This window comes from Cupressus sempervirens, chromosome 1 (assembly GCF_028749045.1).
Source record: "Cupressus sempervirens isolate cs-2001-9-10 chromosome 1, ASM2874904v1, whole genome shotgun sequence".
Taxonomy (NCBI): Eukaryota; Viridiplantae; Streptophyta; class Pinopsida; order Cupressales; family Cupressaceae; genus Cupressus; species Cupressus sempervirens.
The window spans coordinates 172,180,482-172,207,138 of record NC_143118.1 but is presented as its reverse complement, the minus strand read 5'-3'; the positions used below and the strand labels follow the sequence as shown (position 1 = coordinate 172,207,138).

The window sequence follows — 26,657 nt, the reverse complement described above, 5'->3', positions numbered from 1 at the left end:
CATGAGATCCCTAGAGAACATATTTGACACAATAGGGTCCCCACCCATAGAGAACTCTGGATCCACCACCACCTGGGTTCTCTCACTCGAGGTCAAAACTAGCTGCAGGTTAGGGAAAATCCTAGGGATCTGGCCCTTTTTAATGGGGCCACCCTAGCTCATCGAAATTCAAACACCAAAAGAGTGGGAAAGTTGCAGAGCACAAAGTTAATGTGTTGAATTGTTATTGTTTCTCTATTTCTATTATGTATTTATGGTATGAAAGGGAATACCCTTCATCAAAATTATTAGACCATAGAAATTCTATATAATTTTAAACAAAAATGACGTAATTATCTATACAACTTTAATGTTTAATTTGTATGATTTAGATTTACCTACTCTTATGCTTATCAATTCTATTATTTGAACTATTACAGTTAAAAATAACTTTAAACAATAAATTCTAATTATATGATTTTTTTCTTTAAATGATTGTAAAATCTAAATTAATTTTAGTACATTTCTAATATTAGCCTACCTTAAATTACAAATGATGACTCATTTTATTCTACCTTAATATACAATGATGACTCATATTATCCTACTTTAAAATACAAATGATGTTTGAGTCAGAGTACAATTAAATGAAGTGATAAGAACCTAAAAGTACTCAATTAAAAGAAAGTGACAAGAACTTAAAATTACTCAATTTTTTTATTGATGGCTTCTAAATAATTCTTAATAATTTTCAAATAAATCAATTAATATCACGATAACTATCTGTTAGATTGACTGAAAATAACTAGTGGAAAATTTAAAATTTCGGGTCAAAATGGAAAAAAATAAAAAATAAAAAATAGATGAAAGAACCTATGAATTCTAAGCGTTTTGCTTTCCTACCCAACATCTGGCTCGTTTCAGAAAGAAGTCTTTTGAGCACGCTAATCATGCCTCTTTTAAGTACAGTCCAACCATTCCAATTGCAACTTTCCCTGAGAACCAATAGTCATGTTCTCTCCGTTAATAATAAGACACGGGGAAAAACGAAATTAAAGTTACATGCAGTGGTATTTAACTTTTGCGTTACTTCAATCTAAAAATAAAATAAATTTTAGAAGGAAATGAGAAAATCAGCCGCAGGCAATCTCAGCTAGTGCCACCTGAATTTCAGACCATCAATTATCACACAAACAAAAACCCACATTCCCGAATGGATCCTAAAACTAGGAAGGCGGCAGCCCAAATGCCTTCTAGAACTATAACCTCAGAATGTCAATTTCAATGGCGGTCCTGAGCTTTTATACGCATGCCATTACAATTCCCGAAGAAAAATAAGGAAAAAAGGGAAAAACAAACTCGTAAAGAAACAGGGAAAATGGGGTCACAGGGACATCAACACCCAAAAGTTATATTCGATGCATGGATGCGGGAGGCTGGTGAAGCAAAGCAATTGGTAGATGAAATTGAGTCTCATATAAGAGAACGAGATTCTGTTATGGCAGCAGGGGCAAATCCTTCTCACCATGTCTTGACGGCAGCCAGGCGTAAGCTCATGGTGGTCGGCACCAAACTGGATCGCCTCGAATCTCTTATTCACAACCCACCAGCGAAGCCCATATTGTAAGTTTCAAACATGCTAAAATGGCATGTTCTATATAGGAGCACAAATCTATAAATCTATTTCCTGTTATAGTATGTAAACATGCTCCGTCCTGTGGCCTGCTAGATGCTTTAAGATTTATTTGAACATTTTCAGTGCTTTGGCTATGGTTTTGAGGATAATAGTAATGCCCGACTTTAAATATGTCGCCCGTTATGGTGTATGGAGACTCTCTTGTAGGGCGGTATGTTTTTTTTGAGGATTGCAGCGGTACCCAACATGAAATCTGTTGTCTTTCATGGTGTATTAGCACTCTCTTGTGAGCTGCTTTATTATATACGTTTGCTCTAAATATTTCTGATGTTTTGGCTTTAGTTTTGAACATTACAGGAGCTCCAACATTTTTTTTCCTTTGGTAAATTGTTGTTCTTGGAGGGGAAACCTCTAGCTCCGATGCTATAAATAGAGGATGTGTATTCTGTTGAAACTGTTTTGGATTACACTGGGTAGGAGCTTGTGGTGAAGAATTATTTCTATTTAATTCGATCTGGAAATTTATTGACCGTATGTATTTTGTTAGATGATAAATCCGCCCAATGTTTGCTTTTTTTGTTGTATCGTTAAGTTGTTGTCTCAGAGTGACAGTATTCTCATCTTGCGTTCTGTTGAACGGGGCTGAAACTTCTACTGAAGAAATGTTGCTACATATTCTGGAAAATCTACCGAGCGTTGACACCTGGTTTCATCCGTCGGAACTAGAATTACGTGTGCTCTGTTACTTGAAATTTACGCAAGGGCAGCGTGGTTCAGAGATTTGAACACGGAGCTAGAAAGCTTTACTATTTGTTCCCTTGAGCTCATCTCATTGACTAGTAATAACCACTTTGCTTTCAGCCTTTTGCAGAATGTTCTAGTTATGGAATAGATCCATTGTTCATCAGGTTTCCACACTTCCACTTTCTGGGTATGAAAGGGTTAGAATTGAATTCATAGGGAACCATACTTTGTCAAGTCGAGTAGCAACATGGTTCCTATAACTATGATGCAGAGTGACTCGTTCTCACCCCTTAACTCTGAGTCCCAGTCCCCACTGCCATCCCAGGACATCCCCTTACAGTCCCCTGTCCTCTAGGGTCACCCAAAAATCAGAGATGCCTCCCTTTTGGTAAAATCTTTGTATTTTTAATTTCTAAGAAGAGTCATTTACAGTTGATTTTTTGCAACTATGGAAATAAAATTTACAGTTGTTGAATGGATGCATACAGCCATGGAATGAAATTGTATAACTGTTGAATGACAGAAAACAGTTGTTACCCTTTTCTACAATGCACAATTCTATGGATGTATACAACTGTAGGAGTGCAATACAATTATAAAATGAGAGTATAGAGGCATTGGATGAGCAAATGCATGACTGCATACATTTCTAGCAAAAGAATGTTGTCGTAGTTGTAACACTTACATGTATATTTATGTATGTTCTGGGCCTTTTGCACATTGGTGCCATTGAACAATCAATTCAGAAATTTCTATTTTTTATATCTTCTATACTCAAGTCAGTGATCATCTAACATTGAATATTGAATTCCATACATTATATCAATGTCTGATTTTGGACTTTGATGTCATCTGGAGCTAATTTTGCAAATACTGTGTATATATATATATTCCCCTCCATCCCCAAAAAATGATCTATGGACTGCAATTGACAGTAGATAGCCCTCTATATGTCTATCTTTGTCCATGTGGGAAGAGTTTATTTAAGAGAGTTTTATTGCTGTTTAATTGAGAAACAAATTATGAATTTTGTATGTTGTGACCACCTAGTGCTCACACCTGGACTGAATGGTCATATAGCTGAATTTGGGTGTGGCATGTTGCTTATGCTTAGACATGAGCATTCTAATTTAGAAGTGTAAGATGGAGCCTGCCACCCGCATGAAAACATAGCGATTTTTCTATAGTTACATCACCCTGGGGGATGGAGGGACGAGGGGACAAGAGGACAGAGGGGCCTTAATATGGGGGGAGGGGGGGCGGATGGCGGGGGGACGGTGTCGGGGGATAGGAGGGGGTCTGTATATATATACATATGGTACTTTAAATGCTAGTTATGAAAAGATGTATTGCAATATAAGATATAAAGATGTAAAAGAGTAAATACTTGAACAATAGATGGAATTGGAACATCGAACATTAAACATAAATAGTCGAATCAGCAAATAGTCAACATCGGGACGTCCCCCATCCTTGGCGGAGGTGGCAGAATTTGGTTGCGCCACTGGGGATGGGGGACAGAGTCCCCAAGTCCCTGGTGTGTCCAAGTCTCCGAAACATGGGGCAAAAGCGGGGGGGGGGGGGGGGGGGGGGGGCGCGTCTCCATGTTACTACAGATTTTTCTCACTTGAACTCATCCTATTGACTTTCAAGAACCTACTTTCCTTTCAGGCTTTAATTTTTTATTTAGGTTATAGACTTTTTTACTTGGTCAAGCATGATGAGTAATGTCTCTCCATATACATTTGACTCTGTCCACAAGAATAGAAGCATATATTAAAGGAAAGTTTCATTGTGATTTGGGTGTGGCATGTTGCTTATGCTTAGACACGAGCATTCTAATTTAGAGGTGTAAGATGGAGCCCCCACCCCCATGAAAACATAGCGATTTTTTTCACTTGAACTCGTCCCATTGACTTCAAGAACCTACTTTTCTTTCAGGCTTTAATTTTTTATTTAGGTTATAGACTTTTATACTGGGTCAAGCATGATGAGTAATGTTCGCTCCATATACATCTGATTCTGTCCAGAAGAATAGAAACTTATATTAAAGGAAAGTTTCATTGTGATTTAAAAAGGAAAAATTTGATGGTATATTTTCAGTGAAGCTACCCAGGATCTTACATTGCTTCACCTATTGTGACTGGAATTGTAAATGGCTGTAGAGAATAAGAAGCCTTATAAACATGTACGAAAGATGTAGTGCATATACAACTTGAAAATTCAGAATAATGGAAAACATAGACAATACACAGTATTTTCTCTGGTTTTTTTTTGGGTGAAAACCCCTAGCATAGAATTTTTTTTTCCGTGATTGCAAATGTAACATCTGGTTTTCTCGGGTCTAAATTAAATATCTATCATACTCAAAGAATACAGTTACTACTTTGTTTCATAGGAAGACAGTTATATCATTTAGGTTCATGTGAATAAGACTTACTGTTAAAAATCAGTTAGACAAATTTCTTAACTAAAACTTAAAAACACCATCAAATGAAATTACTACAGAAATTAAAACCACATACCTCGGAAAACTGTGATTGAAATCAACTAGGGATACTTCTGCAACCACCCGGGTTAGCCCACAAATACCTCTATAACAATACCACAAAAACGACTTCTATCCAATATTGTTAAACCAAAATCAAATGACGATTATCATTAAATACCATTATATAAAATTAGGGCATCACATACCACTGTATCAATTAGGGCATTGTTTACCTTTGGTTCATTTAGGGCTTCTAATACCGCTCACTCACTTAGGGCTTTCGCAACCATAGATTCAATTAGGGCTTCCGATACCACTGATTTAAAATAGGGCTTTCAGTACCACTGATTCAAATAGGGTTTCCGCTACCACGGATTCAATTAGGGCTTTTGAGCCCACTATATCACTTAGGGTTCTAGTCATCACTCCATCAATTTTGTGCTTCAGGATTCCTTTCCTTCCGATTACTTAACTGTGATAGTATCTCAAGACTAGAAAATATACTAATATTTGTTATTCATGAAAGTAAAATAATGGTAACAATGAAATAATTCAATTTAACCTTACCTCTTATATAAGAGTGATAATACCTGTTTCCGATAAACAATTGAATGTGTGACTTATCCTTGTCCGATGCACGTCTGGCAACTTAAGGAGAGGTGAAACATTGTCAGGGGCTTTACCACCCAAACTCGGACCAAATCTTATCCCCACACGATCTCTAACGAGAAAGGCCCTCCCTACCCAGAATAGACAGGGGTCATCTTGCCATCCACTGGGCATCCTAGTATTTAGCACACCATATGACTTGGCAGCAGGAGAATACAATATCAGGATCAAGCATGAGCTAATATTAATAATTCATTATTCAAATCTAATTTCTTGATTTTGTTTATAGGTTAAATCTTCACCTCTTCATCGTTCTTTGGCCTATCTACTAGGGGAATTCCTCGGTGTCATTATATTCTAATTTCTTGCTTGGTAATATGTTAAAGCTTTGCAATCATATGGATTTATGCAAGATTATCTTAGTTTCAGTGGACTGTATAAATTGGTGTAGGCTCAAGATCATTTAAATGGTTGGATTCTTAAAACACCTCGGATATCATTTCTATTCATTTCTCTGCTCAAATTAATCACCAGATCAAAGATACTTATCTGCATATATGTTTCATTAGGCCAAAGTCTCATAAAGCCTATGTAAGGCATACACTATTTTCTCTTAATTTATTCCTCTTCACCTTTAATGGCATCCTTGCCGTTGAGTTCCTTGGTGTTTGAACATTATGACATCTTTTACACTTTTATTAAATGCATGGAAAGAAATATAATATGATAGACAGGTTCTTTGATTCATGGATTTTAATACTGTTTTACATCCTTTGTATAATTGTATAACAAAGACATTCTCATGATTATTGATAGTAAACAATTAGCATGATAACGAATTCTTGTAAAGCTATGTCTAAGGATCTATGTCTTATTACATTTCGTCCAGAGTTCTGATCCGACAACAGTATTGACTCTATCAAGGATAAATGAAATAAATAAATAAAAATGCAGAACTCGGATCTGGTATGACCTTCAGTATAAAGACAAAACAGCGAGTATTAAATAGTATTTAATCGTGACCTGTAGCAAGGGATTTCTTACTCCCACGGCTGGATTAAAAGATTATCCATGGAACCCTTTTGCTTTGAACTGGTCGACGGTGAAGAAGAGAATAATGGAATTCAACCTTCGGAAGACTCTAAGGTCGGGTACGGAACCCCACAGCTTGCTCTGATTTCCGCAGCCAAGATGGAGAGATGAAATCAGTATATGCAGTAAAACAATCGGATTTGATTTCAGTCAATCAAGAAGAGAGTTACGGAATTGCCAATAGAAAAAGTTATATTGAGAGCCTCTGATAGCAAGGAAAAATTATGGAAAAAGATTGGATTAATACGATTATGAGACTCTAATATAAAGTTTTAAATTGACTCATCGACTTCCTTTAGTTACAAGAATCCATTCGAATTCCCAAGAAGTCAATATGAAACATAAATTCGATTAAACATGCCAAACAATAATCGGTTAACAAAAAGAATAATAAAAAGAAGAGAATAGAATTGGAAGACTAAAATTCAAAAATTATAATAATACAATTATTATAATTCGAACATTATTATAATCTTATTTGTAACATTACTTATTAATTATTAAATTATAATGGTGCCAAAAATCATTTTATTTATTAAATGCATGTATATAAATTATTATTAAAATAATATGATGAAAGATAAATTAAAATCCTCTAAGATGCATTTTATATTTTAACTCAAAATATTTTAATTAAATTATTTATTAAATAGCTCATGTGGGTCCCACAGATATATTCTGTTCCAAGTCACTAGGTCTTCTACCCATCTGCTCAATGATGGTGATGCCCCTGCCTAATTCTTTTCTGACAATACTTCCACCCCTTCAACATGCTTCCTGCAAGGAATTTCTCCGTAATTAAATTTAATAATCATAATAGTTAACCTTCATCATGTCATCTTCACTTGAAATCATGACTATCTTACCATTTTGTCAGATTATAACAAATTAAACTGCCAATTGACTTCACGTGAACCTCAACGGCTATAATTCAAATTAGGTCAAAAATTGGGATGTAACAGCAAAAACTGTTCTTTTCTTCATTAAAATGCTGAATCCCTCTTACTTAACCCTCAAACATGTGTGGATATAAATTGGCACATTGAAAGCAGTTTTACATAATGTATGAAATCATGCAAGAGATAAATACGAGTGCTTGAAAACATGGGTGGAAATAGAAAGTAGCCAAAAATGATACCCAATTTTGTCATTTTTATTTTATTCTTTCAAAAATGCTAACTGAAATCAGAAAATGGCTTCAAGTAGCGAGGTTGATATCATCTTGATTATCAACCCAATCGAGACTGTTAAACAATGAAACATGGAAAGTATACAACACTCATCTAGCAGTGTTGTATCCCTCAAATTTTACACCTGGGCAATGTGGGTTGGAGAATACTATGAAAATCTGCTGAGTGTACACTCGAAATGTGTCACACTCTAAACCCTTCTATCCAAACGATTCCATGAGTTTGGAATGCTTGGATGCCGGCTTAGAGCTCCCTATCCATGGAGTGCAAGAGAGTATATTTCAAGAATAAAAAGGCTCTCAGATGAGCCTTAGAGATACTCTTCTTGCTAGTAAACCATGCAATGGGAGGTTCCAAAGACAAGATGCAAGAATGCAAATGTCCCAAGGAGTTCCTCAAGGATGCAATGCAACTAAAGATTAAGCTAGCATGAATATGAAAAGTGCAGCTATTCTAAGCATGGATGAGAGTGTTACAATCCAAATATTAAGCTATGTGAGATTAATCTACATGTAAAAATGAAAGCTAAGCTAAGATGCTATGGTATGAGAGAATGTAGACAAGAAATAGAAGTTCTCCACAAAGCTCCAAAGAAACCTGTTAGAAAACCTGCAGCATAACAATATTCAAAATGAGGATCGATTGAAGGGGAAAGCTCTCTCCCTTTTAAAGATGTATGGACGGTAGAGATCAAGATGAAGATGGTGGATGATCAACGGTGGAATTTGAAAAGAGGAGTGATCCATGTGCACACACAAATCAACCAATAGAATATAAGTTGACTTGTCATATAAGACAAAAGTCACAAAGCCTTTTCTTTTAATTGCAAAATAGAAAAAAGACTTTATGTGTGCACTTTAAGTGGGTTAGAAGAATGGGGTCTTTTATTTAATTAAAATGGGACATGTTCTTTTAATCAAATAATGAACTTAGGATAGCATAGTCAAACTATAGGTTATAATCAAATAAATTGATTATTAGCAATTTGGTCTAGGTAAATGATTAAATTAATTTAGCCAAAATGCTGAGAAGGGGGCTAATAGTCTAGATGACCATTTTTAGGTGATTACATTTGCCCCTCTTTGACTAATGCGTGATCGATCTGGGAACACATTATGTCAAAGAAAATAGAAAGCCAAGTAGGCGGTGATAGATATAGATATCTGATTTTGAAGAACGAAATGTAGAAAAAGATAGCAAGTCCTAAATGTACAGCCTGATAGCGGTAGTACTGAACACTAGGAAGATGATGTTAGAATTCAAGAAGAATGCTAACACTTAGCAAAGTAGATAGATTGAGAATAGGTGAGAAGATCAAACAAATGCTCCTAAGCAGTGATAGAGTATTTCTGCCCCCTCGGGATCGAAATTGAAATGAGGTAAGGGGATGCAAAAAACTGGCTAGACATGAGAAAATTAGAATAAAGCAATGTCCAAGATGACAGATAGATGATTAGAACCCAAGAATGACTATATAAAAAAATTGATAAAATGCCCCAGTTTGACTAGAGTTGACCTTGAAGGATATAGCATAAAAATAAGGTCGAAATGAGTAGAAAGGTGATTTTAGACATGAAATAGTGAATTTAAGTAGATATGAAGTATGGAAATGATGAAGACATGAAGAAATGAAGATGCCCCAGTGATGATTCAGAGATTAGACCTCAAAAGGTCAGCTGACTACTCAGAAGAAAGTAGAATTTTAAAAGACAATTTTGACCATCAAGATGAACTCGAATTTGGATTTCGATCCCGAAAATGAATCTAGGACGTCAAAATTATTTAAGAGGTCAAAAATTTATATAATGTGATGACAAGATAGAAAAGAGATGAAGCGAAAGATTAAGAAGGTGAAAAGACATGAACAAGAAGAAAGTAAAGAAATATATGAAAGGAGTTAGCTGATATGTCCAAAAAAAAGATGAAGAGAGAGCTCTCCCCATATGCAAGAATGCAAGACTAAGCTAGAAAATGAACCTAAAATGCAAGCTAATATGCAAAGTGGTTTACCAGCAAGAAGTGCATAACATTTAGACTCTTAATTTCATCACTGAGCATTTATTAGGGACATCATGAGATCATACAACCATCACTAGTAAAACTATGAGGATATGAATATGATTGAGATCAGATAGGTATGTGGAAATCCAATCTAAGCATCAAAGACATGTAAGTCAAGATAACTACGCAATTAGATTCCCTAAGTTTAATTTAGCAAGATTACACCTGTATCAAGGCATAAGCGCCAGGATAAACCCTAAGTGCGGTCTTGCAAAAAAATTAAGGATGATACATTTATAAGTCAAAGTGTTGAATAGGACAAGCATGAATGCTTACAACACTATAGACAAACAAAAGTATACCCACAAGCAGAAATCAAGAAAATATGTCCCATGCCCCCAGTCTTCTAGTCAATGACATCCTTGAAAGACTATTAGGGAGGGAACACCTGGCAAAGAAATCATCATAGACAGCACACAATGTAGATAAAGATCAGCATAGCTCAGTCATTTAGGTGTTAAAGTGCGTGTGTGTAAGTCACTTGGCCATTTCTTTCAGACTTGATTCTGATAGTGAGAAATATCATGACATCGGAGACCGTAGGTAAACTATCTATAAAGTGTTGAAAAACACTTGATGTCAAAGTGGGGGAAGTGTTGAGAAACACTATTTTGTGAGTTGTCAAAGAAACCCTAATGCACAAGAATACCTCAATAGGCTAAGTAGCTATGCCCCCAAGATGAGGACAAGAAACAATTCCAAGCCAGGAAATGTGTAGCGAAGTGGATGATTGAGACTGATAGACATAGGTGCGAGGGTTTCAAGTAGTGCCTGTTTCTAGGTTTTCACCACTTGACAGATTTTTTTTAGAGACTTTTTTCAATTTTTTTGTATTTTTCAATTTTTGATTTTTTTGGTGATATATCAAAGTGCCTATTGCTAGGTTTTCACTAAGAAGATCTTTTTTTCAGGACATTTTCTAATTTTTAGTATTTTTTCAGCATCATATATGATTTTTTATGGAATTTTCAGAAGGTTTTAAGAGATTACTAGTTCTCAAGCAAGATCACATCATTTTCTCCTAATGTCTAGCAAGGTATAGGACACGATGGAGAAACAAGCCGAGTGGATAAGCAAAGATGCATAAGAAAGGAATGTGAAGCAAGTGAAAGTGATCCTAGAGAACTGACTCCTCAAGAGTACCCAAGCTAGGGAAAGAGGTGAAATAGTCATATGAAGCATGTTTTGGATAAGCAATGGAAGAAATGAGCAAGATAGCATGTAGGATAAGCAGTGAAGCCAACAAGTGAGATAGCATGAAGTGTGTAGTCCAAAAGAGTAGCCATGTCAAAAGACCTATGAGAACCATGTTTCATTTATTATGATCAAGATCAAGGAGTCAACTAGATAAGATAGCGATGGGATAGAGCAATAAAAATAAAGCTCAAGATAGAGGCTATGAGTGAATGGGAGAGCACAATAGAAAATCTCATGGATAAGATAGCTAATATGCAAAGATAGCTCAACATTGTCAAGATCAAAGAGAGAAGAGGGGATAGATGGATGATGGAAGAATTACGCATGATGCCTGTTTGCCAGGTTTTCATCATGGTACTTATCCAAGGTGCCAAAAGAAGTAGTTTTCACCATAGGATGGATTTATTTCTCTTTACTTTTGCTACCAAGGTGCCACAAGAAGTGGTTTTCACCAAGGCACATTTTCAATTTTTTTCATTTTTTTTTTTTTTTTTGAATTTTTAGAAAGAGCTCAAGCTTTTTGAATTTAGATAGTGCTCCTATAGGAAAGATAAGCCATGATAAGACAAGACCATAGAAAGGTATGCTCAAAGATGTTGATAAGGTGATGAAAGAGAAATGGTAGTAGGAAGAGTATATGGAGGATAATAGTTCATGTATAGAAAGTTAGTGTAAGCTTTAGAGGATTTCATGAGGGTAGTTGAAATATTGGACAAGATCAACATTAACACACACCTTGAAGGGTATTGGAACAATGGAGGAATCATGGATGAAGTAGCTTGAGGTTTAGATGTATGAGGTGGTAGAAAAGATTTGTAAAAAAGTGGAGTGGAAGGCTTTGGAATATTTTTAGGAAGATTTTTGGAAGAAGATGGAATAGAAGCCTTTGGAAGCTTGAATGTCAACTTTGAAGTATTTTCAATATTCAAGTCTTTTAAAAGAGACTTGGGAATCCACATAGCTTTAGATTTTCCTCGTTCTTTGGGTGCTTGAGAGTGCATTTCTTCAATGATGGATTTAGGAACCCACATTTTCTTTGATTTAGCTCTCTTAATAGTGGACCTTTGTAGTCTCTTTTGTGCATTTTCCTTCTTAGCATTCACATGTCGATTAGATGGGACATAGTGATCTTTCTTTTTCAATGGATTCTTATGTTTATTCTCACTTCCAAGGGACTTGGGATTTGTGGATGAATAAGGATGATATGACTGGTTTAGATGTATAGATGGGTGAAAAGTCATCAAGGATGAGTGTCTTTTTTGATCTTGAGGTAATATAGGAGAGCTAGGGGATGAGCTAGGAGTGAATGTAGGAGATGGAGGAACATAAGGTCCCAATATGGATGGAAGGTTTGAATGCTTTAGCTTAGATGGATAAGGACCAAGGATAGATTTAGAAGATGCAAAGGGATAGTGGGAAGGGATATCAACATCTTTAGAGTGAGCAACATGATCAAATCCATCAATAGACTCATGAGTACCTTTGATAGGAACAACATTTTTAATAGAAGCACTTGAAGCTTGAGCACAATTTTGAAGCGGATGTGGAGAAGTAGAACATGAGGGGACACTTTGATCTTGACAAGTAGCTTTGGATAGCATATGAAGAGAACTTTTCTCATAATTTTCAGTAAGCTCAAGGGAGATAGTGGAAGTGATATCTTCATCATACTTAGGAGGTGGACAAGATATAGGATATGGAATGGAAAAATCTTGAAAGAGATGAACGGGTGCTTGATCTTGATCTTTCTTGACATTTATAGCTTTTTCTTTTTGAGAGTCCTCTTGACATGGAGACACTTCTAAGGACAAGGGAGAATGAAGAGTGAATGGAGTAGTGCATGAAGGTTGAGGATGTTTAGGATTGGTATCATGGAAAAGGTTTGCAGCCAAATGAAGGTTAGGTTGAGTATCTTTTAGAGATAGCCCTTGAGGATACACGTAGTCTATGTGGAAAGCATTATGTTCTTTATTTGATGGAGGCATGTTGGAAAGATTTGATGTGTTGGGAGATGCACGAGTGTTGGAAGAAGTGGAAGATGTAATGGAGCTACTACTAGACATAGGTTCATCAATGTAATCTTGCTCAAGAGAAGTATCTTCACCACATGAGTCACTAGAGGTTCCAAGATCAACAATCTCATCATCAATGAGATCTTGGATTTTATGTTTCAGCTCTATACAATCAAAAGTAGCATGGTCATTAGATTGATGATAGGCACAATAGGTATCCAAGAATGGATTTCCATATGAGCTAGACTTAGGTAACATGATGATCTTATTGCCAAGAAGTTTTTGCAAAGTGTCATCATAAGAATCTTCCAAGGGAGAAAAAGTTCTATTAGAAGTATGTCTAGGATCTTCTTGTTGTTTCTCAAGTGAATAGAATGCATTCATGTCTTCATCATTATCTTGGTCAAAGATAGGTCCATCATGAAATTTTGGCATAGGCTCAAAGGAGGTATCACTTGCTTGTTCTCTAAAGAGGTCTTTAGATCTAGAAGATGAAGACATTTGATGTCTTGAAGTAGAGTATGTAGACCTAGAAGAAGAGGATGACCTCAAAGAAGGTGACTCACATGCATGTAAAGACCTTAAGGAAGATTCATGTAATGATGCAATCTTCTCCTCCAACCTTTTCTCAAGTTTAGACTTCATTTCTATCATGCGCTTAGAGAGATGAAGGTAAGAAAGATCATTTGTCTCTTCTAGTTCTTTGTATTGTGCATATAGATCTTGAAACTCTTTAGTGACATGGAGGATATCATGATCATCTAGATTTTGTTTAAGTTTGGTAGCACAAGTTTTAGATCCCATAGTTTTAGATGCAAAGCCAAGCATAAAATAGTCTAGAAAATAACTTGATGTTGAAACTATAGGAGGTAGAGTGTTCACTTGCCAAGATATTAGAGAGAGATTAAAGTGACTTGTCAAACAATATGTCCAAGAAACTTACGACATGAATGACTCAAGTCAATAGCTAGGCAAGATGCCCAAATAGCCAAATAGATAGAGCAAGCGGGGTGACAAGTGAACAACTCTCCAACCCAAGAGTGTAGTCAAGAAATCAAGGTAACCATTTTAGCAAAAGGATAACTAGCAAGCAAACATAGACCATGAAGATAGGAAGACCATGAGCACTAAGACCAAAGATTCACTTTAAGCATGTTCAAGCACTAGAGACATATAAAAAAAAAGTCAAATGATGAGACTCCTCTTAGCAAGCAACACAAGAAACTGTTTGCATTTGATGTTTTGACTTGGTTGATAAAGTTTGACAATAGTTGATAGCATAGCAAGTTTGATGTTCAAAAGCAATTTCTTTCCAAGCAAGATAGTGACACATGAAGTAGTCTTCAAACAATCAAGCAAGGGACAAAGCAACCTTGCATGATACAAGCATATGTGACGTCTCAAAAGAATTCCCTAGAATTATCGTCATGTGTATGTTCAAAAGATTTTCACAAGTATACCACATTCGAGAACACATCAAGCAATATCTACCTAGAAGTCATGGTTCATTACTCAACAACTTGGCCCACGCTTGATGCTCCTTTGCCTCACACCAAGTGGTTGCCCACAAGAGATATTGGCTTTGTCATGGAAATGCCATAAGCATAACCAAGGGAACACATATGGTGAGTGTAAATCTTGGGGTGATCCGGGTAGTCCACTAGGATCAATCCTTGCACCAAGAAGTTGAGCGGCTAAAAAAAAAGGTAGTTACTAACTTAGAGTTTTTAGATCGGGCTTCCGTTCATAGTGTTCCTCTTGCTCCCAATTACGGGACACCTCACCTTGCGATGAGTAACCGATCTCGCGATCACAAGAGTACCTTAAGCATTCTTGCCTAGTGATCTCCCTATGGTCGAAATCCCATAAGCGATCACACTAGACAAAGATAAACACTACGTCTACCAAGGTTTTGTGTCCTTGATAGCCTTGAGTTTATAGTGGGTTGGAAGAGCCAGGTAATCGGATTGTTCCCACTTGGGTCGTTCCTCTCAGGTTGTCCGAGAGCAGGCCCTCTAAAGGATTCTAACTACACAAAGTGGATCAAATTTTGGAAGTCAAGATTTCTGGTTCACCACAAGGGTGAAGAGCATACTCTCCTATTCCAATCATTTTCACCCAAACACGCCAAAAAGATTTAGTTGCCTCTTACTCTTGAAACCAAATGGTAAGTCAAGATTTCTGATTCACCACAAGGGTGAAGAGCATACTCTCCTATCACCAAAAGATCCCAATTGTAAGTTTTAATGTGCCTAAAAATAAACAACTAGTATGTGTCGCACATGTAAAATTAAAGAACAAGCAAAATTGAGTTTTTATGCATTGGGCAGCCCTGCAAACAATCGTTAGTAGCCCTTGTGCATTTGAAGCTTTGACATGCGTTCTTTTTATGCAATGTTTTAATTTTTTTCATAAGGATGGCAACCTGTAATCACAACTTGTTAGCACCAAAAGTTAGTATGAAATAACATAAAAATCTGCAATAAAAAGTGGTGAGTTGCCTCAAAAATCCACTTTATCTTCCAACCAAGTGCATGCAAAGAAAGTGCAAGTTAATCACAAATGCTCTCATTTTTACTCTTTGATTTTGACCTAGTCAACAAGATTGGACATTTTTACTATGATTTTGTATCCAAAAATGAAAATGAAAAAAAGAGACCCCTGTTAAAAATTAGAGAGCTTTCCAAAAATGCAAGAAATTTTAAAAAATCTCTTCATTTGCTCCCTAGAGATTGATTTTGTCAAAACAGGCAAAATTTATCAAATCGAATTTTTTATCCTTAATACGATCTCAAAATTCAAAACACAAAGAAAGAACCCCCATTAGAATTCAAAAATATTTCTGAAAATGTAAGTTTTTCCAAAAAATGCGCTTATTTGCGATCAAAAACGGCTTTTTATGAAAAATAAAGAAAAAATCATAACTTCCGAAAATCACGTCAAAATTCTTTAAAAATTGGACTGAGACATTTTGAGCATATACCCAACCTGAAAACAAAATTTCAGAACCAAACGCTAAGCGGTTTAAAAGATATGATCAAATCTTTAAACCAACTAAGTTTTTGGCTTTCAAACCAATTTACTTATGGCTTGGCCTTAAAACCAAAGTGATAATTCTACAAAAGCATTTGATTAGATCCAATATGCTGCTGTAAAAAACTAGAGATAAGAAATGAAAGCAAATGGAGCTGAAAATTTGATTCAAGCCCCACGGTGGGCGCCAAAAATGTACACTCGAAATGTGTCACACTCTAAACCCTTCTATCCAAACGATTCCATGAGTTTGGAATGCTTGGATGCCGGCTTAGAGCTCCCTATCCATGGAGTGCAAGAGAGTATATTTCAAGAATAAAAAGGCTCTCAGATGAGCCTTAGAGATACTCTTCTTGCTAGTAAACCATGCAATGGGAGGTTCCAAAGACAAGATGCAAGAATGCAAATGTCCCAAGGAGTTCCTCAAGGATGCAATGCAACTAAAGATTAAGCTAGCATGAATATGAAAAGTGCAGCTATTCTAAGCATGGATGAGAGTGTTACAATCCAAATATTAAGCTATGTGAGATTAATCTACATGTAAAAATGAAAGCTAAGCTAAGATGCTATGGTATGAGAGAATGTAGACAAGAAATAGAAGTTCTCCACAAAGCTCCAAAGAAACCTGTTAGAAAACCTGCAGCATAACAATATTCAAAATGAGGATCGATTGAAGGGGAAAGCTCTCTCCCTTTTAAAGATGTATGGACGGTAGAGATCAAGATGAAGATGGTGGATGATCAACGGTGGAATTTGAAAAGAGGAGTGATCCATGTGCACACACAAATCAACCAATAGAATATAAGTTGACTTGTCATATAAGACAAAAGTCACAAAGCCTTTTCTTTTAATTGCAAAATAGAAAAAAGACTTTATGTGTGCACTTTAAGTGGGTTAGAAGAATGGGGTCTTTTATTTAATTAAAATGGGACATGTTCTTTTAATCAAATAATGAACTTAGGATAGCATAGTCAAACTATAGGTTATAATCAAATAAATTGATTATTAGCAATTTGGTCTAGGTAAATGATTAAATTAATTTAGCCAAAATGCTGAGAAGGGGGCTAATAGTCTAGATGACCATTTTTAGGTGATTACACTGAGTACTTATGGAACTTGTGAGCTGAAACAGAAAATTAGTGCTTTAAAACATTTCACTGACTTACTTCCAATTTGCCTATTTTGATGCCAGGATTTTCAGTGATATTTTTTGTTATGAAATGAAGTAACTCATTCTTATTTTTCTGCATTTTCAATTTTCTAGATTAAGGAGATTAAGTTTGAATTTATTGGGGAAATTCAAATTACTCAATCAAAGATGAGTAGTAATAACCCCCAATATACATCTGTTTAGTATACAAAAGTGCCTCACTACATTCAAGGGATTTCTCAATTTGTATGATTTTGACTGTTCATCAGTCTGATATTTACCTGCATATCTTGAAAATTATTTATCCCTATATTTTTAAAACATTTCCTTGTGGGATTGAATGCATATTATAAACTGATCTATATCTGCTGTTATCTGCTTCAGTCCACAAAAGTACACTTCTTTTATAATTGTGTGGCACAATTCCTATTTTTGATTTACTATAATTCTAATTATTGTAGATTGTTGAAGATTATTTACCGAGGTTTTTTTTATAGTATTCTTTTGGGATGTTATATGTAATGTCCCACCCGGAGATCCTTGGAACAAGGATAAATATAAGCAAAGATAATTTTTTTTATTTAAAAACAAGTATGGATGCACATGACATATGACATACGAGGATCACAAAGATCGCAACGGAAGACTAAACAAACGTCCAAACACCAACGGATCTCCAAATGCCACTACTGGCCAAAAACGGTGAACCACAGAAGAATGCAAACGATTTTGAATCTGAATTATTCCGAAATCAAAATGTGATTCCAAGGTATTCAAGAACACTAAAAAGGGTAGCCAAAACACTTCCCAAAAACTTCCGGTCAAATCAAAAAGTGCCCGCTGTCCGTCCGGACAAGTTTTCCTAAAATCTAGGTGATACTTTATATCAGCACTATGCGATACTTTCCAATATTGTACGACCTTTCTAAAGAAGGCGTGCGATACTTTCAGGGTAGGGGCGACACTTCTCAAGAAGGCGTGCAATACTTCATAAGTATCATATTACCTTTTTTCAATGGGTGTGTGATACTTTCCAGTATCGCACGACATTTCTCCTTAAAACGTGCAATACTTTTAGAGGTCGCACAATTTTTCTTCTTTAGGCATGCGACACTTTAAAGTATCGCCCAATGCTGATGCATGGTCGCCTAGGAAAAGTAGGAAATGCTCCAAGGCAAACAAGGGGAGAAACAAGAAGTCAGAACCTCCACACCTGGGAGTACCAGATCCATAGTCGAGGCATAGACACTCAAAACAATAACTACAAGATGGAAATGACATCTAACCATCAAACATAGCATTGAAGGGAAAATACTGAAAGCAACATTGCAATGTACTGAAATAACAAGCTAAGTGCACGGTTCCTCCCAACCGTAATAACATCATGAAACCCCAAAGGTCCTACCCATCCCCTACGCATATTATCCCAAATTGCCAACTAGATAGTTAGAGCTGTCTTATAAGAACATAACTACTAAAATGTAATGACATCATAAGAACAGTAAATCTAACATGCTAAACCAAAAGCAATAGATACTCCAACTAAGCAGATAACATCATCTATCATATACTAAACATCATAATAAGGGAATGCGTCAATAAACTAACATCATCTAAACATGATATACAAGCATTCTAATGAAAGCATAAATCACAAGAAAGCATACTCCGGAACCCGAAGGACTAAGTGAAAACATCCAACAACGATCGCAGTGGGACAATAGATCGTCTTTGTACACCGGTCCCTAGCAGTGGTGAAGGTAGCTACGCCTCCCAACCACGTGTAACCCATAAGTCCACTCTCATTGTGTTGATGGAGATAATGATCCAACCACAAACACACATAAAGAAAACGTCCATGGCTAACACTCACGCCAGACAGTAATGACGACTGAAACCAAGAACATGAGAAAATGCAAGTACTATAGGTTCTAGTTAGACACTCTACGGGTAACTATGTAGGTGCTATAGTGGAGAGTAATACGCTTGGGACTCCCAAGCTAACCTAGTGCAGAAACACTCTCAAGGTACTCCTTTGGAGGCCATCACACTAGTGCAGAAACACTCTCAAGGTACTCCCTTGGAGGCCATCACTAAGTGTTCTCGGAATCAAACCGTAAGACACTCACCCTCGGATAAACCGAACAGGCATCTCATTTTATTATCTTAATTTTATTACCCAGTAAATTAATTAGTTTTCACTTGTTTAGAACTTTTTCACGCCAACCCTCTAGGAAATAATCACTAAGGCTGCGAGAGAAGCCCCTCCACTCCTACCCTACATACCCATACTCAGCACACGATGAGTGCCCATAGGCATGCATATTCCCAACTCAACCCCAAAGAACATGACCAAATACAATTGGGAGTTTGGTTCTCGTAAGTCACCCGACAAATGCACGTGTGTGCGTGCTTGTGTGTGGCACACTACCATCACGAAGATCATAAAACAAGGGTTGGATGAGAACACAAACAAAATATCACTTAATCGAAAACAAGCTCGGGAGGATGGATGTGGCACACATCTCAATGCAACATAAAAGTGCAACAATGGTCTGATTGACATCCAAACAGATGATCTAGGTCCATGATCAATATCATGCCAAGAAAACTCGAGAAAACATGGCGGCAGGCAAAACGAGGTAAAAATCCCAAAAGCTGGAAAACTTCGAAATTAAAACCCATTTGGTCTATGGGCACAAAAGCCTTAGAAATCCAATAAAATTTGGGTTTGGACACCGTACATTAAAACGACTAGCATAATGGTGCGAAATCCCAAACCTTCATCCCAAAAAATGGGAAAACGTTCATACCCGACCAACTGGTCAGAACCAACAAACAGAAACAGAGGGGAACACTAGTTCTTAGCCTCCAAACAAAAAGCTACCAAAAACAATACTAGAAACGAAGTTGAAGCAAGAAAATGGGAGAGCCCTACCTGATAGTCAAAAGGGTTAAAACGGAAAACAACCAAGTAAAATAAATAATTCGCAGATACAACCGAAAATGACGGCAAAGCAAGGTCTCCTCAAGCTGGATCCAATGAGTCCGTCCTAGTGAAGATCCCACACTCGTAGCTCCCATAAGGAACAAAAAACCAATCCTTTAGAGAAGGATTTCAGAAAAAGCTCTCAATTTTCCAAATTGTAAAAGTGAAAAGTGAGGAATTAAATTCCTCTTTCAATACTTATTCACTTTTCGAGTGAATAATCGATTAGGGCAAATAACTAGCCAACCTAGTTAAATCTCGAATCAAACCAAACGAAAACAAGCTTTTCCTACTATTCCTAATAATAAGAATTCATCTATGGCAAAGCTGCCAGAAATTAAATTCAATAAAATTTAAAGCTCGAAAACCCAAAAGCACAGAAATTTTCTTAACAACTTTCGTGACAATGCAGACCCTCTAAGTGCACAAACACGCTCATAGGTCTAGTCACATAATGCAAATGAGTTTAGATTTAATAATCACCGAAAAGTTTAATTTAAACAATTAAATAAGGATACTTCGACCATACAGGGATGACATTGGTAGAATATGAATAGTTGAATCACTAACTCCACGTGCCATTGCTAGGGGTATAATCTTGCACACTAAAACACACGATCAAGTGCAATTGCATATAATAACATAGCCGAAGTAATAAATGTATTACATACCCAATTTAACCATTTATTCAATTATACTGATATAATCCATTTAAATCACTCACGTTCATATAAAATATAATGAAACAGAATGAAGTAAATATCCATAGCATAAAATCCATCACATAACAGAATTAGAGATATGTCCAAAATATCAGATAACCAAATATCATCATAGACCCACCTGTCATCTCAAAATGGCATCAACATGCAAATATGATAAACTGAATAGCATAGCAGTATAGAATCTATGATACTGAAATCAAAGTATAACATCCGACCCTCAGGTCATCTAAAAATGAAACATAACAAGAGTTTCAAGTATCTCATAGATCAAAACATAACAAGTTTCAGACTGTAAACACGAGAGGCACTACATTATATGTTTTCAAGGCTACATGGACACATTACAAACCTTCAGCCCCTATCAGATGGTATATAGATATATAAAATACAACCTCATGTTGTATAGCTTGCTTGCCTCTCTAACTCTTTATTCTTTCACTAACCTTTGTGGCTTGCCATCACTTCCGATGGCCATTTATTACTTTTTAGGTCACAAAAGTAAACTACATGCTGAAGAAGATTTCTCAAATTCATCAGCATTGTATTTTTTTGATAGGTAATATTTGTATTATATTGATAAAAATAGATACATTGTTGTGGTATGGCTAGAAGCCTTTCACTCTATACTACCCTTACCCTGCCCATATACATGCCTTTAGACACAAAAATTTAGAGTATGAACACTCTAACAAAGATAAACCACCTAGCCCAACCATTAAACCAGTTGAACAGAAAAAGGAGCCACCGGAATCTCCATTGTTTGCTATTCCTTGAACCATTGTGCGGCTTCCTCATGAGTAAAAGTTGGAGTTGAGTGGTCATCCATCACCGAAATCCCTTGTCTCCCTTGATGATGCTTTCCATTGCCCTCCCTCTCTTCGACTATCAAAGATGCATCAACCCAAACACCCTATGTTGTGGCTGCACCCCCCTTAAGATGGCATTTCTTTGGAATCTGGTGGTAAATTTGTTGTCCAGGCGCAAGTGTGCTCTTCGTTAGTGTGGCCTTCAAAAAGCCTCTTTCCTACTCCTTTAGCACCCAAATGTGTTCAGTCAGGAATTCCATTATCAATTTCCACCCCTGTTCTGTTAGAAACAATAGTCCACCAATATAACTAAGAGGGGGGGGGGGGTGAATCGGTTATCCAATAATTATCAACCTTAAATAATCTTAACCATTCAATGAAAGTAAACAACGACCATACTAAAATGCACATACACAAATACACCAGATTTGTTAAGTGGGGAAACCCTTGATTAGAGGGAAAACCTCGGTGGGAATGATGCCCTCAAGATGATGTACTAATATAAATATTCTTTGTTAGAGGTGTTGGTTCCCAAAACCGCAAATTGGAATCCTACGAGCCTTGCCTGCTCGATGCTGGGATATCCAACTGGTTAAGGCCAACTTAACGGGATCAATCAATGTGATCTAAATCCCCTGCGCTTCTGGCTCTGCAAGACCGAGGCGGGTGCACCTAATCTTGGATGAAACACTTAGATCCAAGACGCTTAAAACAGATCAATCCGAGCACAAACACAATAAATATTTTCCAAATGGCAAGAAATATAGGAAAACTTTAAACTTGAGATTTATGAACTGAGAACAAAAGAAAATGACCGAGATAACGTTTTAAATAAAGGATAAATATAGATTAATGCAATATACGAATATATTATTTTCTCAAAGGCAAGAATTCAAACAATTGCCAGCATCTGGATTATGAATTAAGAGCAAAAGACCAGTGCCTAATTAGATGGGCAATAGAGTCAAAATTTATCAACTGAAACGTACAACTTTATAAAATCTAATATATCTAAATTATAAATAATTTTAATATTCAGACGTGAAGGATCAATTATTTAAATGCAATTTTAAATAACTCTAAAATGCACTTTAACTCTTACAGAGACAAATTAGACATAAATATGGAAACAAAAGTATTTCACAATATTTATGTTTATCGAATTTAAAATGCGATAATGATCCCGTCTACTTATCCTGAATATTAAAATATTTATAAAAAATAAATAAAAGACATTTACAAAGGACACAATTAATAATAAGTTAAACTCTAATGCAAATATGTTAAATAAATTCTTCTTACAGATTTTGCCGGAAAATAAAAATTATATGTAAGCACTCTTCATGGATGATCTATCCACAACAAATTTATCGGGACCAAATGAAATTGTCTCAAAAATCCACCATCTACAGGCTTGGTTCAACAGATCACTCCGTTGCCGATGAGAACATATAACATATCATAAAGCATAGGATAGAATTTTTGTTTTAAAAAAAAAGATAAGAATGAATATATCTCTCTCGTCTCTCTTCTTATCACATATTTATAGATGATTAAATGGTTATACGGTTGCCTCCCCAAACGTTGCATCTCTTGAGAAAAACTAAACAATGTTTAAATTTTTAATATAATAGTAACAACCGGCAATTAATTACTCCTCTCTTATGTTCCAGGATGCCACTTCTTTCTTCTTCCCGTAACTATCTCCTGCGCAATCCTTCACCCGTTAAACGGCTTCCTTTCTTCAATTTCAATCTCCAGTCATGACTGTGATGAAATCGTGCAAGCACTTGGATATAATTTGGAGTATGTTTCAAGGCTTCTGCCGTCTAATGGTCGGGTTGGTATACCTTTGAATTGGGGACGTGCGGGCTTCAACAGAAAATCCACGTGATAGCATAATTTTCTATAGGCAGAGCATCATTCGGATGAATATCCTTGCCGCAAGAAAGTCTCTATGTCTCCATGTATTCAGATCTGTAGAAAACATAAAACGTCATCAGATACACATCATCAAACAATTGCTAACGAGTTGATGAAGGGTTAGTGCTATAATATCTATGATCAAAAATTATTAAAACTGAGTCCTTCATATCTCTTTCAAACTTCACTAGGATTCCTTCCTGCGCTAGGCTGGACTAGGAAACTTCATTGATGTTTGGATAAATTATATCTCCCGTGCTCCATCCACCATGTATATATATATATTTTTTTGCATCTTCATTTACGCAAAATCCTTCCAACACATACATTTATAATTCTGTATCGAGCTCTCAGAAGTCTATGAATCTTGCTATTCGAGCAGTGGCTGCGATTTCTGTAGGCATCTTTGTTGCCGTCTTTACCAATGAAGACTATGGGCGACTATCCAACCTTTCTATTCGCTCCAAAAGGATTTTTGAATATGATTTTATTCTCGGGTCTGTCAAACTGCAACCTTGATCACTTGACTCATACTTTTGCAAACTCTCCCCATTCCACTTGGGTACATATTCTATGTTATAGATGGAGTTTCATTTGAATACATAACGTTGGTTGCTATATATGCTTCCATATTTCTCTATATGCCTCTTGCGAACATCCTGTTGATAATTTTTGCGTTACTGAGAAATCTGGAAATTTTGCCATGGTTCTACTGCACATACGTTCATCTTGCAAATTGCCGCCAATGAGAACAGGAGTTACAACAGAAGATACTGAATCTACAGTAAGTAAATGCACCCTTGGATTTCTATTTTTGTCCTGAGTCCTCATGCACAATTCAGTATGATGTAGTAGGTCCAGCATAGAGTAGATGTCAAACACATTATAATGGAGAATTTCTTTCATTGTTATTTCAAATTTTCTTTGTTGATCCTTGGACTTAACGGAAGATTTAGAAAGATCGTCAAGGAAATCAGATGCTGAAGGGCCAACTAGCTCTGTGAGGGTACCTTCAAGTAATCCACCTCCAAGAAGTGAATCCACCCCGTCATAGCCAGTGGGCAGAACATGTTTATTTTTTCGTATATAGTCAACTAACTGAACTCCAGTTAACCACTGGGCATGCTGCTTATCAACAAAAGATAAAATTTCTGCAATAGCCCGCTTCAATACTTCGGAGCTACCCTGATGCTCAGCAATTATTGCCAATGTATACAGATCATGGATTTAAAAATCCTCAACTTCATTTCCTATTGTAGATGAATGGTTTCTCCTGCTGTTTTAGTTTCAACCAGTCTGCATACATTATCCATTAAAATTATCAGATCCATTCATATCTCTTAAATGGATGCCAGAATTTTGGGGCTCCATCAGTGGCTCTTTCTGGAGACGTATGCTCTTGGTGGGCATAGCAAGATTCCAGCTATCTCTGGAGGAGCAGACCTGGCGACAAATTAAAAGAAATCAATTTGCATACTTATATATAAGAATCTAAAACAAAACAAAATAAATGAAAAGGGGGAACAACAAGAAAATAAAGAAAAGCATAATAACTTCCCTATCGAGCTTATTTAAAAAATGGTTTACGATACTTTCCATGAACCGAGAAATCCTGAATATGACCATCTGTATCCTGCAAAAAATAAAATTGTTCACCTGCTTTATCAGAAATAACAAATGGTCCGAGCCATAAGGCTTCGAACTTACCATGCTTACCTTTGTCTTGATCTCTAGCATTCCATTTTAAAACCCAATCTCCTACCTTAAAAGATCGGTTAGAAGATTTTTTATCATGAAGAAATTTGACGTGCTGTTGCTTATTTATATTTTGCTCCTGTGCTAACCTTCTTACCTCATCCAACTCAATCAAAGCATTTAGCCTATTTTCCATAAAATTGACATCTTCTAATTGCTCTTCGGTAACAAATTTGTAAACAGGTAATAAGTTATTTAAGGGAAGCTTGGCCTCTTTGCCATAAACTAAATTGAAAGGAGAGAAACTTGTTGACTTCTTCATTGTGATTCTGTCTGCCCATAATGCTAGACTTAACTTCGAATCCCAAGCACGTTTGTTGTTATCTAGCATTCTTTTGATGATTTTCAGAATGTTTTTATTGCTAGATTCTGCTTGTCCATTACCTTGGGGGTGATATGGAGATGAGTATGAAACTGCAATACCGTACTTCCTGCAAAACTCAACAAATTCGCTAGACCTAAAACACATACCATTATCTGCTATGATTTTATGTGGGACTCCGAATCTAGTCAAGATATTCTCTATAAGAAATTTAATAACCACTTTACTTGTTGACTGCCGAGTAGGTATAGCTTCCACCCATTTGGTGAAGTAATCAGTGGCTACTAAGATCCAGCTATGTCCACCACTTGACTTTTCACTGATTTCTCCTATAAAATCAATCCCCCCACATTTGGAATGGTTCCTCTGCTTGCATTGTCCTTAATGGGAGAGCGCCATCATATTTTAATTTACCGGAGAATTTTTGACAGGCCTCACATTTTCTAATATAAGCATGACAATCCTTGAAGAGCTGAGGCCAATAGTACCCTTCTCGCAATATCTTATGAGCCGTAGTCCTTGCCGAAAAATGACCCCCACAAACCCACTCATGCATTTCCTTGAGAATAACTTCTGATTGCGCAATATCTAAACAAAACAATAGGATCCCATCCTAATTTTTCCAGTACAAATCACCTTGAATTAAAACATACTTTGCAGCTTGTAACTTTATGGTCCTTTTCTGATTCTCATTTAAATTATCTCTACATTTGGTATGCTGTAAGTAATATACTATATCTGTGTACCAAGGGCATCTCCCAATACTAACTTTAGCATGTTCATCATTAATTTGGTTGACTTGCGCAGCCTCCAAATTTGATTCTGCCATAAGCTTAGCTAAACCCTGTCCTCTAACTAATTTAGTAATCTGAATATCTATATTGAACTCTTGGATCTGATTTATCCAACGACATCGTCTTCCAGTGGTTTCAGATTGTCTAAA

General features: G+C 36.3%; 1 protein-coding gene across 1 annotated transcript in view; it reads left to right on the top strand.

Annotated features, from left to right (window-relative positions):
- Window positions 1–1,072: 1,072 nt before the first annotated feature.
- Window positions 1,073–26,657, top strand: part of LOC149576686 (syntaxin-52-like) — a 78,699-nt gene continuing 53,114 nt past the window's right edge. The window contains exon 1 of the mRNA XM_089819154.1: window positions 1,073–1,602. Within this exon, the coding sequence (XP_089675280.1) occupies window positions 1,289–1,602 (314 nt within the window). The 5' untranslated portion in view covers window positions 1,073–1,288. The remainder of the gene's footprint in view (window positions 1,603–26,657) is intronic.